The following is a 17,874-nucleotide window of genomic DNA, read 5'->3' as shown; positions in this document are numbered from 1 at the left end:
ATCCGTCACAAAACACCGTCCCCTTCCTCTCTTCTAATGTGAGGAGGACAAGCAGCCACATCAAGCCAGGAGTTTCATCTAGAATAAAGAAGAGGAATGTTCCTGAAAGGCCCAGTCAGTCACCAGATCTCAATCCAACAGAGCCTGAATTTCACCTGTTCCACATGAAACGTGGGTTAGAAAGGCCCACAAAGCAACATCCAGTGAAAGGAGCTGCAGTGAAGCCTGAAGAGCATTCAAATAGAGGAAACCCAGCGAGCGCCTGGTGACGTCATGACTTCACACTTTCACACCGTCATTGCCTGCAAAGGCTTTTCAACAAGTGTGAGAGATGAATGTTGGATTTTCTCTTATTTCATTGGTTCAGTGACTTTTGAGCCCCTGACATGAAGGGATTGTGTTTAAAAAGACTTTAGTTGCTCACATTGTTATGTGATGTTTGACTTGAAGCCACTGAATGAAAGCTGAAGCCTGAACTTCACCTCCATCTGGAGAGTTTACTTTCTATTTATTGTGCTCATATTCAGGACAACATGAGAAGAAGTGTGTCTCTGGACTAATATTTGTGGAGCAAAGTGTAAGTTAGTGATGTGGGATGTTTGGACTTCAGGGTCATCTGGAGACTTCCAGTTCCTTTAAAGCCCTGTTGGGAAGGTGACACTGCTCTGACCTGGGATCAGGTGAAGAGGAGTTCTAAACTCTGCCCTGAAAGACAACACATGATGTTCTAGTGTTGGTTCTGTCCACTGCTTGTCCTTGTGTCTTTCATGATCACATTGGGACTGATCATGGTGACGGTGGAATGTCTCTGCACCTCGTCTTCTTTACTGCAGCTGTTTTTCTGCTGCCTGTTGGAATCACTTCAGCTCACTTTGGATCATTGAAACCACTGAGCCTTGAGACGAGTCAATACAGCAGAGCCACTTTGAACACTGTTCATATTTCTATGGAGTTTACATTGAGTGTGGATTCTTCTGTTTGCTCTTTGAGTGGCTGCAGGAGTGTGTGACGTCTCTTACCTGTCCACACACTCTGGTGTGTCTTCTTCATCCACGTCACTCATGTTGAGTCAGAGAGAAACACACCAACCTGGTCCACACACACACACACACACACACACACACACACACACACACACACACACACACACACACACACACACACAGTAGAGTGAGATCAGAGAGCGACAGCCGAGACAAAACAGAAAAAGGAAAACAAGAAGAAGAATAAATAATAAACAAACAGAGGAAATAACGTGAGAGAAGAAAATATAGAAACGTGGAAAATAGAACAAGTAATATGATTAATGTCAGTTGGAGGTTTCAGAGAAAAATGAAGCGTCTGGATGATAAATAATGAGATGATCGACTCGGTGTGTGTGTGTGTGTGTGTGTGTGTGTTGGATTGAATGCTTTAGACTGACACCAACCTGAGCCAATCAGAGTGAAGGAGGGCTGAAGCCCCGCCCACAGCTGGATGTTGAAAGAGTTTCCATGGAGAAGAAAAGAGGTGAAGAAAGGAGTTAATGGAGGTTGAAATGTTTGTCCAACAGGTGAAGAAGAAGAAAGCAGCTGTCAGTGGTTTGTGATGGTGTGAATGAAAGAGGAAAAGAGAAGTGAGAAAGTCTTTCTCTCCGTTGTGGAAGCTTCTAAAGAGCTGCCAGAGTCTCACCTGAACTCTCTTCACTTCTTCTTACAGACACTTTTCCATGTGTGAGGAAAGTTGTGGAGAGAAGAAGCTGCTCTTCGTCCCTCTCAGTCCGTCTCTCATGTCTGACAAGCACAAAGTGACGGTTTGTCCTCTGACACACCCAGAGCAGGACATTCCTGAGAAAACCTGTTTGAAACCTGCTTCATGACGTCAATGTGAACTTTAAAGTGAGGTGGAGCTTTAATATCCAGTTTGTTTGGAGGAAGAGTTTTCTCTCATTACAGGGCTGTTCAACATGTGGCTCTTCAGCTCCTCTGTAGCGGCTCCCTGAAGCTTCACTGAATCACACTGAAACCAACATTGTGTCGCGGTCGCACTGGGAAGAAGGGCTCACATTAGAAGGGGGCGGGGCCAGGTGACGTAGGCAGAGTGAGGAGGTGTGGTGAAGTAAGAGGGGGCGGAGCTTCACCTGTTGGAATGTTTGGCCTGACAGCTTCAGTCTGTGTGGAGAAATAAAGACTGTCCACTCCACTCGCCGTCTGTCTGCTTCCACCACTTCCTCACTATTTGATGTTCATTCTATTCACACACATGTGAACGTTTGGTTTCATTCCAGACATTGTGGCTGAAACGTGCAGCTCTGTTCTCTTCTGGAAGAGGAAACACTCCAGAACAGACGGGAGTTCTAGACCAGGAATATCTACCAGAAATGATTGTAAAAGCATGAATGGCTGAACTTTGGACATTTCTTTGTTCTCTTCTTTATTTCCTGCTGCCTGGTGTCCTGATCCTGCTCTCACTCACCCCTCCCTTCCTGAGAGTGTTCACTCCTCCCCTCCTGTGTTCCCCTTAGCTCCGCCCCTGTGTTCTCCTGCTTCCTCCTCCTGGTCACAGCTGTTTGTAATTGTCATTAGTGTCAGTATTTAGTTCTCCTCACTGGGAGCTCTGGTTGCCAGTTCATCTGTGTTCTCACACCAGTCGTACCAGCAGTTTTCCTTGTGTCTCCTTTGTGTTCTGACCTCCTGCTGCCCGACTTCTCCTCCTGGGTTTCCTTCTCCTTGCCTCTCTACCTATCTCTATCACTGCTCTCTCCCTCTGTTTACGTCCATCCTCCTCCTCCTCCTCCTCCTGCTGCTGCAAAGAAAAACTGATCTATTTCAACCTCCTCAGCCTTTCTACCTTCCTGCTTATGTTTCACCACCACTTTAGTTTCTTGTCCAAATGGAGAGTCACAGTCAAGTTTCAACACAGAAGCAGTAAATGTCAAAGCTCCATGCTTTAACCTGAACATGAATTCTCTTGGGGATCTGAAATGACCTGAGGTCCATTTCACGAAGCAGGTTTAAGGATTACCCCAGGTTAATGAACACCGAGTTGAGGGAAATGCGGGGTTTTCCGTTTCACGACGGGAGGTAACTCAAACCAGAGGAAGCGGGGTAACTCAAGCCTGTTTCACGAAGCGGTGTAACGTCAACTCTCGGTCAGTTACCGGGGCAACAGACGCTCTAGAACTAACCTGGTCAGGAGCAGGTTTTTGTCAGTGAACCTGGAGTTTAGCTCTGGCTCCGCCCCCTTTCAGACGGACACGGGATTTCATTTCCTCATTCAGCGGGGGAGTTTTGGTGAAACAGTTCTGCAGTGCCTTATTCCTGAGGCAAATTAGACGTCAACTTTATTTCCTCAATATGGAATGTGCTTTTGATAATGATCCGATTGATGAAGGCGCAGCATTACTTCGCCGAGAATTTTATATTCACAGATAATATTCGCATCATCAGACCATAGATGTACTGGCATTTGCAGACACCTTCCTTTTTGAGCGGCACCGTTTTACTGCAGAGACCATTATGTACATCCACAGTTTAATCGCTCTGTACATTAGCAACATCACCAGCTGAGCCTTGCCCTGACGTCATAGCAGATATTGTGTGTTGTGCTGCGTTTCCTCGTAAATGGCAGAGCTGTCAGAGACACCATATGTCATCATCACTTCGGGGTCTGATCACCACCACCACCACCAAATAAAGACATGATGCACAATTCATTTGGTCTTTTTTAATTCCTACAAATACAAGAGCTAGTTTAGTTTAATGTAGTTAGTAGTTAGCATAATTCACCTGGGACTGTACACCCACCCTTAACTTGTGCTCCAGTAGTTCCATTTACACATCTGCATTTCCTTAGCAGGTTTTTCCATCTTCTGGAGCAGGTGGAGTCTATAGATGTGTTTTACATATAACTGGGAGGACATAAGGAGGACATTCAATATTACAGTGGGACATGAATTCCCCAGAATGAACCTCTGGTGTTTACTGAACATCTGTCTCACTGTGTCAGTCCTTGCAGTGGATGTTGAGGGACCCTCCTGCTGCTGCCCAGCCAGGCCCTGTTAAAAATAATGTGTCAATACTTCAGTGTAGACAAAATATCACTCTTTATTCCACCACAATGTTTAAGAAATGTAAACAGGATGAGAACTATCATACCTCTATAGGCCTTTGTGGATCCTCCTCTGTAAAGGCAGCAGACAGGGTTTCCTCGTACTCTTCATCCTACATGAATATGTTTCAGTATATTTAAACTACCATTTAGCAAGATCTTTGGAGTGTTGCCTACTTACAAGGTCTGTTGTGGCATGAGGGGGTCCAGCAGGCAGAGAGCACCATCACAATCTGTTGGGTGACAAAAAAAAGACATGATGGGGAAATAAAGATGAACAAAAGGAGGCTTAAAGAGATATATAGGCCTCGGCATATTATATATTATGAAGGAAGTGGTATCTTGAGGGGTGAGCTCTGAAGAGGAGCTCCTCCAGGGATTCCCTCAGCCACTGGCCTCCCAACATTCTGGCTTAGGGCTCCTCTGCCTCTATTAACCCTCTGGGGCCGATTGACGCTCTGCAGCGTCAAAATCACATGACCGTTTGAAAAGGCAGTAGCGTCACAGCACAGCATCATCTGGTCCAGTCTTTCAATCCGTGTCGAAAGTGCAGATATAAAACTACAAGCTCGTTTTTAAATGATGTTGATCGCCCAAATAAAAGCGGAGATATGAGGAAAACTGTGTCCGTGTTTTTCCGCGACATTTTAGTGCGTCAGGTGCAGAAGACCGGTCAGGAGTGAAAGTGAAAGTAACGGAGCAGCAAAAAAAAACAACACTTGTAATGTGCCAGTATACCTTTCACTCATTGGTTGAGAAGAAGAGCCCTCGTCCAATCAAAAGTTTCCATAGTGGGAGGTGTCATTTTGTTTAGTTCACCCGTGAAAAAGTAAACAGAGAGACGGAGACAGCGAGAGTGAGTTGAGATTTATATCAGAGAAAAAGCGATTATTATCATGATTTGACCTTTTAGTGAGTGTGTAGTGAGTGTGTAGTGAGTGTGTAGTTAGTGTGTAGTGAGTGTGTAGTGAGTGTGTAGTGAGTGTGTAGTGAGTGTGTAGTGAGTGTGTAGTTAGTGTGTAGTGAGTGTGTAGTGAGTGTGTAGTGAGTGTGTAGTGAGTGTGTAGTTAGTGTGTAGTGAGTGTGTAGTGAGTGTGTAGTGAGTGTGTAGTTAGTGTGTAGTGAGTGTGTAGTGAGTGTGTAGTTAGTGTGTAGTTAGTGTGTAGTGAGTGTGTAGTGAGTGTGTAGTGAGTGTGTAGTTAGTGTGTAGTGAGTGTGTAGTGAGTGTGTAGTGAGTGTGTAGTTAGTGTGTAGTGAGTGTGTAGTGAGTGTGTAGTTAGTGTGTAGTGAGTGTGTAGTGAGTGTGTAGTTAGTGTGTAGTGAGTGTGTAGTGAGTGTGTAGTGAGTGTGTAGTTAGTGTGTAGTGAGTGTGTAGTGAGTGTGTAGTTAGTGTGTAGTTAGTGTGTAGTGAGTGTGTAGTGAGTGTGTAGTGAGTGTGTAGTGAGTGTGTAGTGAGTGTGTAGTGAGTGTGTAGTGAGTGTGTAGTGAGTGTGTAGTGAGTGTGTAGTGAGTGAGATTAGAGTGTTTTTTAGTTTCAAGTGAACTCTTTTTTTTTCTATCAAAACAATGACGCCTTATGAACGTCAATCAGGCGCTCCGACTTTTTTTTTTTTTTTGAAGGAGCAGAGCCTCGAGTCTGACACTGAGTTTGAGAGTGATTCTGATGACAATATTGAAGACCTCAGCTTGTTTTTGTTAGAGGGGAGACAGGTGTCCCCCAGACCAGGACAGGTGTCCCCCAGACCAGGACAGGTGTCCCCCAGACCAGGAGACGGGTCCCCCACCCCTGTCCCCATCATTCCAGCTCCACCACAACAGCCAAAGGCTAAAATGTAAACATTGCCTGCAGGAAGACAAGAAAAGGAAAGACAGTCCATGGAAATGTCCTGCCTGAGACGTGTCCCTCTGTGTTGTGTTGGACACAATCTGTTGTTTTGAGTGGACAAATCATTTGTCTTCTCCTGATATTATATGTGTGACCTTTTGTAAATAGTTTTGTAAAAACGCCTGAGGCAGTGCTTCTATTTCACTGTAAATATCTGTATATAATTGTTTTTTCAGTCCTGTTTTGATACATTTTAGTTAATTATAGTTTAGATTTACTTTACAAGTAAACAAAATGATTCGTTCACCATGTCTGTGAATTTTATAGTCAATAAATCTATGTTTTTACCACCCGAATTTGTAATTTTATGGTGTTTTTAGATCCACTGTTTTAATACAGTATGCCAAAGTGATGAAAATACTTCAGAAATGCATTTATGAGGTTGTCCTGAACAAAATGACACCAAAAAAGGCAAGGTTTAAGAATTTTATATCTGAGATATAAAGGAAAAATCAATTGTAGTGAAAAACGGCACAAAATGCTTCAGGCCCCAGAGGGTTAACATAGCAAGCAGAACATAGTTCATTCTAGATTCTTATACTTTGAAATCTCATGGCAGAGATCATGAATGCACCAGGAACATCCAGCTTGTAAACCAAGCCAAGTAACGAAACCCTTTATTGGATTCAGGTGTGCTGCAACTGGGAGAATCAGTGTGTCTGATCGCACTCCAGCAGCTCAGCGCCAGAACACGGAGGCTCCGAGCTTCTCTAAGGTAAAACTCTATACTTCCTATTTCATTGGACTTACACTTTCTTACTGGGAAGAGAAAATCCCTGCTGACTTCACACACTTGTGATCTGAAGTCAGAGCCTGAAAACCTGAACTGTCTCTAGCAGAGGATGGTTTCGATCCATCGATCCATCGACTTCTGGGTTCTGGGCCCAGCACGCTTCCACTGCGCCACTTAGTGCATGACTGCTTCTTCCCAAATCAACTTTCCTTGTAGGATCTTGTTTCCCACTGAGGTCCTGGTTTAGGTGTATGAGGGACATGAAAGTCTACTTGAATTGATCCCCCAACCATTTACTGGACCACCATTTGTTTCCAGTGTGGTTTTGGACTTGTTGACAGTGTTGGCTTGGAGAGAAAATTCTTGGACGACCAAACAACATCACCACGTTGCTCCGTGTGCCTCCCAATTCTTCTGACTACACGGACGGAGATGTGAGAAACGTCTTCTTTGTTTTTTGGACAAGATGCCTGGCTAGCTCAGTCGGTAGAGCAAGAGACTCTTAATCTCAGGGTCATGGGTTGGAGCCCCACGTTGGGCTTTACTTTCAGACAGTGATGTCCTCAAGAGCAAAATGGAAGGATTGACATCTGAAGCTCTCTCTTATGGGTCTTCCAGTGGAGAGATCACCACTGTGTCAAAGTTTGGTCCTCAAGTGCTGCAGCCCTGCATGTTTTCCACGTCTCCCTCACCTGAATGTCCTGATGTTTCATCACCACATTCAGCACAAAGCCAGATAACGAGCTGCAATCAGCTGTGTGGAAGCAGGGAGATATGCAATTTGTGCAGGGCTGTAGAGTTTGAGAATTCTCATCTCAGAACACTGAGGTCTTGGTTCAATTCCCAAACTGAACATAGAAGTGACGGCTCACCAGTAAATGTGTGGAGTTCAGTTGTCTCAGCTCTGGAATGAAAGACTGATTAAAGTTTTGACATGAGGAACCATGTGTTTGCTGAATGAACACAAAGTGCAATTAATGATTTCTTCAGTCACTTTTGTTTAAGGTTTTTCACAAAGAGTTTAGAATATTGTGGGAAATGTGTGTGCTTCTGGAAATGATTTGTGACGAAAAGGTTTTTGCTTTTGTGCTGCTGAGTTTCTCTTGTGTGTGTTTTGTCTTGGAATATTAATTCATTACTACGACGGGTCGAGTTGTTCTGCGTACCATAAATTTATGTTTCTCTGAGGAGAACCTGTCTTCGGGGAACACTTGTCCTTGGATTTCAGGTTGTCTCCAAATCAGAGGTTTGACTTTATAAGATGTTCCACAAGAAGAGTCATTCAGTAACCATCACAAAGCATTGAGCAGCGTTGTTGGCAGGATTTGAACCTACGCAGAGAGACCCCAATAGAAGGTTTTACATCGGGTTAAACCTACTTTATTGCCTTTTGAGGAGACCAGGGTTCAATTCCTTTGATCTCCTTTGATCTTCATGAGGAGATCAAAGGATATCAAAGGAGAAAAGCATTGTTGCCATGAAGACGCTCCCTGCTCAGTGTTATAGCGACTTGGCCTACCTAGTAAGCATTGAGATGACCTAACGGTTATCATGCTCGCTATGCTAACTCAGTTCCCTAAACAAATGTAGCGTTGGTAAAGATCTGCGCTCTACCGAGTGTAGCTCCAGTTCTACATTTAAATAAATGATGGTAGACATCAAGCAACAACAGCAGCAGCACATCACATTGATGAGGAGGTGAGGTGACACAGTGAAGCTTCCAGGGAGCTGATGGGGTCAAAGATACTCTAGATCAGGTATGGGGAACCCTGGTCCTCAAGGGCCACAGTCCTGGATGTTCAAACACAGCTGAGTTGTCATGGTGACGAGCCAATCATTGTTGTCAGCTGTGTTGATGTGAGGAGACATTGAAAGCATGCAGGACCACGGCCCTCAAGGCTACTCTAGATCCACACTGGTGACTTCTCAACTGTGAGGTTCACATCTACAGTCCACCATTCTGTCCTCAAGGACACCACTGTCTCAATAGAGAGCTCTGCCCAATGTGGGACTTGAAATCACATCGAGAACAAGAAAGACAAATGGCTGGGGATGTAGCTCAGTGGTAGAGTGCATGATTAGCATGTATGAGGTCCTAGGATCAATCCCCAGCTTCTCCAAGCTTTATGTCGAGAGCAGAAAGTAGATTAATAGTGATTTAGTGTCACTAAATGTCAGGTTTAGGCTACAGACATTTATTAAATCTGCAAGAAAGAAGAAGACAACACGAATGAGCTTTGGTTACTCGCGAGGAGAATGGCCTAGGAGCGTGTTCAGATTACACCTCCTACCCACTCTGAGCTTCAGACCATTTCTCCTGCGGTTTTATTTCATTAAACAAAGGGGAGGGTTTACAGGATACACATCATAGTAACAAAACATTCTGTGAGTTTTAACAGTTTATCAACTATGAATACAATCAAAGGACATCCCGCGCATGGGACGTCGAGATGGCAGCTGTGTGGAAGACGTGGCTCATCTTGTTTATCAGCCTCGGTCAGGTTGACCTGCTCAGAACATGTGATTAGTGAGCAGCGCCTCAGAGGCGCTGCTAAGAGAGAATACACAGAAATAAGATAGAACTTGAATATGAATATAATTAAGCACGAATATGGCAACTATATATAAAACTAGAAAATTCCCGCGGAAATTTTATTGTGCCTGCCACCTGCCGCCCCCTGCTGCCGAGCGAGGTAGTGTGAAAAATATGTGGAAATCACGTCATTAGCTAGTGATTCTCGATCGCAGCGCCAGCACGAGGCTACACTCTAAATTTCAGCTCATTTGAACAAACTTTTTAGCATGCGATGCTAACAGCTAACACCGATTTAAGTGCGTGGAAACCATGTGGTCAGCTAGTAATTCTCGATCGCAGCGCCACCACGAGGCCACCCTCCAAATTTCAGCTCATTTGAACAAACTTGTTAGCATGCGATGCTAACACCTGCGATATAAGTACGTGGAAACCATGTCATTAGCTAGTGATTCTCGATCGCAGCGCCAGGACGAGGCCACCCTCCAAATTTCAGCTCATTTGAACAAACTTATTACCATGAGATGCTAACAGCTAACCGCGATTTAAGTGCGTGGAAACAATGTGGTCAGCTAGTAATTCTCGATCGCAGCGCCACCACGAGGCCACCCTCCAAATTTCAGCTCATTTAAACAAAGTTGTTAGCATGCGATGCTAACACCAGCGATTTAAGTACGTGGAAACCATGTCATTAGCTAGTGATTCTCCATCGCAGCGCCAGCACGAGTCCACCCTCCAAATTTGAGCTCATTTGAACAAACTTGTTAGCATGAGATGCTAACACCTGCGATTTGCCTGAAAAGCGCAGAAGTTACCTCCCAGGTGTGGCTGACCTGGAATCTGGAGTTTTATGACATTCTAAAATGGTAGGCCAATTAGCTTAGCGCGGCGGCTAACTAGCTAGTGTGCCGTGATCGCAGCACCCCCATGAGGCCACCCTCCAAATTTCAGCTCAATTGAACAAACTTTGTAGCATGCTAATTGGCATGCTAACAAGTGTTGATGCTGAGTCATTGCCATCAGCATTAAAATGCATTGAAAAGTATGGTGCCTAAGCTACTGTGTGTGTGTGAGCACTGTGTGGTCAGCCATCATGTTACTGGTCCAGTCAATCAGAGGAGCCATGTGTGTTGCCAGGCAGATTTGGAGCAGCTTGTGTGATGTCATGGAGCCGGCTCCTGATTGACAAGCTGCTGCAGGTGCAGAGACTATGAGACGTTATCTGAGGGAAGAAGGGGTTTAAGTACAAACGCAGGTCCCGAACAACTGCTTATAGTTGGAGAACCGTGACACTTGGGTGAAAAATTCCTTCACCGTGGGCGTCGGGAGAAGTTGAAGGACGTGCGGTGTGGTTTTCGTGTCCTCACGAGGTTCCGTCTCCCCGTGAGGACTTGAAACAAATGGCTGAACTTTGGGGATTTGGGGAGAAAATGACTCGTCAAAATGTATTGGCGCGGATGAGACAGAATCCTGCGCTCCCTATCAATTAAGTCCCCTGGAGGGAGAACCTTGTCTCTCTGAGACAAAAGTGTCCCCTCGTGAGAAGCACAAGGCCTGTGGCTACAATTTGATGTATAATATGTTGAGAAAGACGAAGAAATGTGTCTGTGGTGACGAGATAAAAACTTTTTTTTGTTTGTAAAACGGCAGTTTCTCTCACTCTGACCGAAATCTTCCCACTCTAACTTTTCACATACACACCCATACAAAACTGGAAAAAGGAGGGAAAACTTGATGACATTCAAAGGCTCACAGTTGAAAATTGGTGAAACTTTTGAAAAATCTGAGGACATATCTGAATACAGAACAAGTGCGGCAACGTTTTAAGAGTAAGTTTGAGTCTGTAGCTGAAGATTTGGCGACGTGATGTGGCGTGGAAAAAGTGTGATTTTTTTTTCTGTTTTTTCTTGGCTCCCATGTTAAGCGGATGTAAAAATCATCGCCGTTTTTTACGTGTTGTTCGGAAGCCGTTTGCGATATCCATAATCCAAATGGATGCACAGGATTCCCGATAATTCCCTACGTAGCGATATGCGTTTTGTCTACGTACTCCAAACGGTGTGGGACTAGTAGGCCTGCAAACTTTGTGCGGCAGAGGAAGAATAATATTTAAAAAAAACGGCGCTTTCCCAGGATTGTAATAATTGTGCGACGCCTCTTAAAGAGGCAGGCACAATTAATTACTCTGACATATTCCCCCTGTTTGTCATATCTTATGCTTAATTTCTCACACCACTTGTAACCAACCACTTCAATATTGATTTTCAGTTGCAAGATCATTTTCGCAAGAACACAAACATTTACACTCGGGTTTCTAATGTTTTACTGTTACTCGTAATCTTCAGGGTCTGAAAAAAAGGTCGGGCAAGGATGGAAAGTCATCATCCTCGCTAATTTCAGAGTCATGATCAGCATTCCCCAACAATGGATAAGCCTGCGCCAGGTCCTGTCTTATGGGAGAGTTAGTAGTGTTGATTAGGCGGGTGAGAAGGGCGCGGATACATGGAATACAGCAGCAGCCACACGGGGTGAGGGTGGCGATGAAGATTTGCCAAGGAGATCAAAACAGACATTACTAGAGCTTTGTATCTCCCAAACATATCAACCCAACCATCCCACATAGATGTGTCAACGCCAGAGTGATCTTTCATCTTTTTATTCAAAGTACGAAGACCCTCCACGGCGCGCGTGAGCGTTCCATCTGCTGCTGTGTTGTTCGGAATAAAGGTACAACATTTGTCACCAAACATCTGTCTCGAAAATTATTTTCCCCAAAAATTTTAACGCAAACTAAGTATTTGTTTTTCCTTAAACAGTTATTTGAACTGAATTTATTAATATTAAACAATTGAAGTTGATCTTGTTGGCGGTGCAGCAACATCAGATCAGGATCCACCTGCAACATCTCACATCAGATTAGACAGTTCGATAATTTTATTAATGATCAACCACCAAAGAAATACTGACTTTAAATTATTGTCATTAGAATTTATTCTATGTGCTCCTTATTACCAAATGTGTCTTTTGAAGATTATCTTTTAACTCTCATCATGTTTTTTTATTGCTTTTATATATATTTATTGCCATTCCCCCTTTTATAACAGAAATAGAAAACATTAAATAATCTTTTACTTTTAATTTAACATTACTTTTAATTTAAAGTATTCCCCATTTATCCTTTATTCCACATCAACACAAAAACATCTCTAGTTGGATCACTGTGCTCCTCCTGTTCTCCTCTGTCAGCGTCTCCCATGAGAACTGTCCTGGACAAAACATCGTCTCGTGAGGAAGTCATGTTTCCACCTCATGCTCCTCGTCTGTGGTGTTTCTGATGTCTCACAACAATCTCTGCAGAGAACCCACGGTCTGTCCTGAACTTCTTATCAGGCAGGTGGTGTTCTCTTTGTACCACAAACAACGTGTGAGTCTGTTGAGGGACTGGAGGACGATGGTCAACAGGATGAGAGGCTGAGGAGACAGTCCGAGGATGATGAGGGACTGGAGGACGATGGTCAACAGGATGAGAGGCTGAGGAGACAGTCTGAGTCTGATGAGGGACTGGAGGACGATGGTCAACAGGATGAGAGGCTGAGGAGACAGTCTGAGTCTGATGAGGGACTGGAGGACGATGGTCAACAGGATGAGAGGCTGAGGAGACAGTCTGAGTCTGATGAGGGACTGGAGGACGATGGTCAACAGGATGAGAGGCTGAGGAGACAGTCTGAGTCTGATGAGGGACTGGAGGACGATGGTCAACAGGATGAGAGGTTGAGGAGACAGTCCGAGGATGCATCAGTAGATTTAATTATCATCATTTGAATTCAAAGGGAATGGCTTTGCCCGTCGCATTAATTTGACTTTTAACAGGTAAAAAACCGTAAAACTAGTTATTTTCATATCTCTTGGTTGGTTCATTTATTGGTTTATTAACTTTATTCATACACTTTTTCCTGTAGAAAGTTGAATCACTAAATTTGGAGTTTGAAAGTATTGCCCTGGTGGTGGTCTGTTTAAATTGCATCTGATGGTTTGTTATTTGGACTTTTAGTTCAGTTCTTTTGATATTAATTGTTATGAGACCCACAAGATCTCTTTCTGAAACTTTTACTCCTGGTAAGTAAGTAATTAAGCAAAATTTATTTATAAAGCGCTTTTCACAGATAAAAATCACAAAGTGCTGTACAGGAGAAAAGGTAAAACACAACAATATAAAATGTATATACATGTGTAAAATTTAAGTGACACTAGTGAAAAAATACCCATCAACCAAAAGCTCTTCTAAATAAACATGTTTTCAAATCCTTTTTAAACGAGACGACATAGTCTGCCAGGTAGACGGTTTTAACTAGAACCTGTTCTGTTAGTTATTTTAACTAAAACTGCTGGTTGGAAGTGATAACTTTAATTTAATTTAGTTTAATTTAATTTAATCAATTTATATTAACCATGTTTCTTTTCATTTATTTTACTTGTTAGATTAAATCTACATCAGTTAAAAACATTATTTTAGAATAATGGCTGGTAGTGTGTTTGGTCTGGTTTGGTTTCTTTCGCTGTGTTGAGGCGGTTCCCACAGGAACCACACTAAGGCAAAAAGCATTATTACGATTGCTATGACGGTTAGGGTCCGGAGGACCACACAACCGTTTGACTTTGTCATTACTGCTCAGTTCGGCTTCCGCTAAGTCACTTCACGACTTGTAATGGTTCTTCTGCTGACTTTCAGGTCTCCCCAGGCTCTAAACGTCTGAATCCACCCTATTATCAGTCTTTTGCTCGCTAGATGGGGTCGGAGACTCAGCAGTGATGACTTTTTTACAATGTGATAAATGTATCCAAGTTTGCCTTTCTGCTATTTTGAATATTTTTCCACTAAACCAGCTCTTTCTGGACAAAAGCACAACGATTTTTAATTTAATTTAATTTTGTTCCTAAATGTTCTGATACCTTCTATGTGAATTTGTTTACCGAATGGCTTCTATTATCGCAGTAAATTGTTTTGCTATTCCGTATGTTGGGATTTATAATTTTTGCAAAGTGCTTTTGCTAATGTTCCAGTATCTGGATGTTATGTTGGAAATAGTTCTATCCATATAGAAAATGCATCTATTATCACTATTCTGGTTTTGGAAATGTACCTCCTTTTTTGTTTTCTGTTTTATACAGATTATACATACTGCTCAAAAAAAAATTTTTTTTTATTTAGTAAGAATTGATGATATTATTAGTGTACCATCCCTCCTGTTGAGGCAAGGCGAAGCCCATGGCTCATTATTGCTCCTATTTATATCGTGATTTTGGTAGAGTAGGTTTTCCTTTTGGTCAGAAATAGATACTCTCTTTCTGCTGTGCTACATTTTTTATTTATTTATTTATTTTTCATTCTATTTTCTCATCCAATATTGTTAAATCTGATTTTGTTAGACGCACCTTTTAAATCTGGTCAAGGATGTACGTTTTTGGTAAACAGTCAAACTGTCATGTCTCGCATGATAAGATAGTTTGTTTTGACGTAAAATCACAGACAAATACTAGCCAGATTATTTTGTTTCTGCAAAGGTAACAATGTATTTTCTTAAAAAATTGAGAATAATTTGATCAGTTTCTTATTTTTTTATTTCTTGTTTGAGGTTTTGTTTTTTTTTGTAAACTGACTCTTTCCAAACTTCATCTAAATGTTTAGTCTAGTTTTAGTCACCATGTTAGTTTAGTTTAGTTTCACTAATCTATTGTTGATTTTATAAACCATTTAATTCCTGGACCTCTGTAAAAGGTCTTAAATTTCATTGCACACATCAAATTCTAATTTTGATCCTCAAACTCCCAAGTTTAAACTTGTATCTACTTGAAATGTTCAACACTGTATTTGAATCCCTTCATTCTCCCACTATGTGTGTGTGTGTGTGTGTTCTCATGGTACGACCTTGGCACGCTGAAGTGTATTTTACGTCGCGACACGGCATGTCGTCATTACGTTGAGAGTTTCCATGTTTGTAGTCCAACCTAGCGCCTCCACAGCCTCTCATTCCTCCACCAGCAACGTCTGGTAGAAGCAGAATGGGATCGGAGCTGTGGATTCTGTTTTCATTCAATGTCCTCGGTCTCCATAACAGCTGTTTGATAAGGAGGAGCTCTGATTCATGCATATACACCCAAAGTATTTGTTCCTTTATTGATTTATTTGTTTCATCCATTTATTCTATTCAGTTTATTTAGCAATTTTATTTATAGATTTTTTAAGTTTAAATTCCAAATAACTTAAGTTTACTTTAGATAAGTATATTTATTCACTAAACACATTAAAAATAGTCCCGACACATTACTTAGAGCAGCTTTGTTTTGTTTTTGTGTTATCTCGTCTAAAGCCGTTCAGTGTGGAGACGTGTCTCCTGCACACACACACTGAACACACACACAAACACGCAAACACCTAAAACCACAAACACACACACACACAAAAACACACACACTTGTACTTTAAGTTGTATAACTAATTTTACACACTCTTCTGATTGCAGTTTTCGTTTAAATCCGTATTTATTTTGCTTTACTGTTTTAGATATTGAGTCAAGCGAGGGTGACTTTTACTCATAAATTTTGCGTCACCAACTTCATTAGTCTCATTAGTTTTTGTACAACAGCTTCCCATTTTTTATTTATGTTGCCAGTGCGATCTCATGGACCCACTAATTCCTCCTTGAAAGACGAGCTTCTAGGGCAAACCTGTTGTTCGCTCCGGTCTTCCACTAGGTGTTCGATCACAGGAGTGAGAGTCATTTTAGATTTTCCCACAATTTCACCTGATGAGTCAGCAATAAGAGACTATTTTTACTCCCCAGATAGAGCTCAGTTGACACCGTGAGGTTTTACTGATCGTCTGGGTTTCGAAAATAATTTCTCTTCATACACACAGTCTTTTGGTCAGTCACAGTCACTCCAGTACTTTTTGTTTTTATTTATATAGCGCATACCATTTCTATGTGCTGTCATAACCTTTTTGCATCTTTTTAGGATCCTTTTTACTTTTTTTTTTTCTTTAATCGCCTTTTGTAAAGCTGTTATTTATTTATTTATTTTTGTGTATTGAGACTCCCGTCGAAGTCGTATTTTGCGATCCAATTATCCAAATGTTTTACATTTTCTTTGCTGCAGCGTTCTACATATTTCCAATCTTTACAAGTTAATTTATCGCGCGTTTTAGGTTTTTTTCGTGTTCCCTTGTCCCATTTTGTTTTTAAATTTGGACGGACCGTACTACGTAGGGTAGTCTATGGTTCCGTTGGTCAACCTTTCAACAGGGTAGTGGTTAATTTTTACTGATCGTGGTAATTCTCACTTCAACCCTTTCAGGTGGAGAATTCTTGCCTGTGCATCCACGTCAGCCCACTACTTCCTTTCCTGTTGTTTTAAATGGTGGCTGTAACCTAGTGGTTCACAGTTCACCCACTCATTCAACATGCACACTTTTAGTTTCTTTCTTACGGAATTTTCGGTGACGCTGTAACCGTGGACTCCGCCGTCCGTTTTTAGTGTGAACTATTCTCAGGCGTCCACTACCTCAGCGCCTTTTTATTTACGGAATTTTCGGTAACGCCGCAACCGTGGACTCCGCCGTCCGTTTTTAATGTGAACTATTTTCAGGCGTCCACTACCTCAGCGTTTTTAGTTTTACCTGTTAGAGTCTAGAATTCACAGGGTTTTACTATTCTGCAACCCTCAGTCGCACATTTTCTTTTTAACCCAAAACAATGCTCACCCGTCGGAGTCTTTTCCTCTCGCCGTTGGATGCCTTCAACCTGCGGGTCCCAGCACACGAAGCAGTGTCAGTTCCTGGAAAAGGTGCTGGGTCTCACCTAGTGAGGCCCGCCACGGCCGTGGGCTTGCTGGCGACGACTGCGTGTGCCGGAACCACCAGGCGTTGTTGGCATCCGGCTCGAAGGACCAAGTTAAATGTCAGGTTTAGGCTACAGACATTTATTAAATCTGCAAGAAAGAAGAAGACAACACGAATGAGCTTTGGTTACTCGCGAGGAGAATGGCCTAGGAGCGTGTTCAGTTTACACCTCCTACCCACTCTGAGCTTCAGACCATTTCTCCTGCGGTTTTATTTCATTAAACAAAGGGGAGGGTTTACAGGATACACATCATAGTAACAAAACATTCTGTGAGTTTTAACAGTTTATCAACTATGAATACAATCAAAGGACATCCCGCGCATGGGACGTCGAGATGGCAGCTGTGTGGAAGACGCGGCTCATCTTGTTTATCAGCCTCGGTCAGGTTGACCTGCTCAGAACATGTGATTAGTGAGCAGCGCCTGAGAGGTGCTGCTAAGAGAGAATACACAGAAATAAGATAGAACTTGAATATGAATATAATTAAGCACGAATATGGCAACTACATATAAAATTACTCTGACAGGGACGAAGACCAAGGAGCTGCTGGTGGACCTGAGGAGGACCAGGGTCTGTGTCCCCCGTCTCCATCCAGGGCCCAGGCTGGTTCAGGGGGTTCAGTGTCTATTGCAGAGAGGAAGTCTGGAGCGGGTTCCTGAACCAATGAACTCTAGTGTTATTATACACCAGGTACTATGAAATCCTGCCAGAACCTTATCTTCCAGCTGAAGATGAA

General features: G+C 42.6%; 2 protein-coding genes across 2 annotated transcripts in view; both read right to left on the bottom strand.

Moving 5' to 3' along the window:
* LOC308147506 (protein NLRC3-like) overlaps nucleotides 1-1,807 on the bottom strand; it is an 8,648-nt gene extending 6,841 nt beyond the window's left edge. The window contains exons 1-2 of the mRNA XM_080519701.1: nucleotides 1,672-1,807; nucleotides 1,020-1,089 (exon numbers count right to left, since the gene is read on the bottom strand). Of these exons, the coding sequence (XP_080375827.1) occupies nucleotides 1,020-1,063 (44 nt within the window). The 5' untranslated portion in view covers nucleotides 1,064-1,089; nucleotides 1,672-1,807. The remainder of the gene's footprint in view (nucleotides 1-1,019; nucleotides 1,090-1,671) is intronic.
* LOC308147500 (uncharacterized protein) overlaps nucleotides 1-17,874 on the bottom strand; it is a 1,504,609-nt gene that overhangs the window by 832,152 nt on the left and 654,583 nt on the right.

The sequence above is a fragment of the Blennius ocellaris genome (genome assembly GCF_963422515.1).
Source record: "Blennius ocellaris genome assembly, chromosome: 24".
NCBI classification, from domain to species: domain Eukaryota; kingdom Metazoa; phylum Chordata; class Actinopteri; order Blenniiformes; family Blenniidae; genus Blennius; species Blennius ocellaris.
Note: the sequence above shows the minus strand (reverse complement) of the source record. Positions and strands in the feature narration are given on the sequence as shown.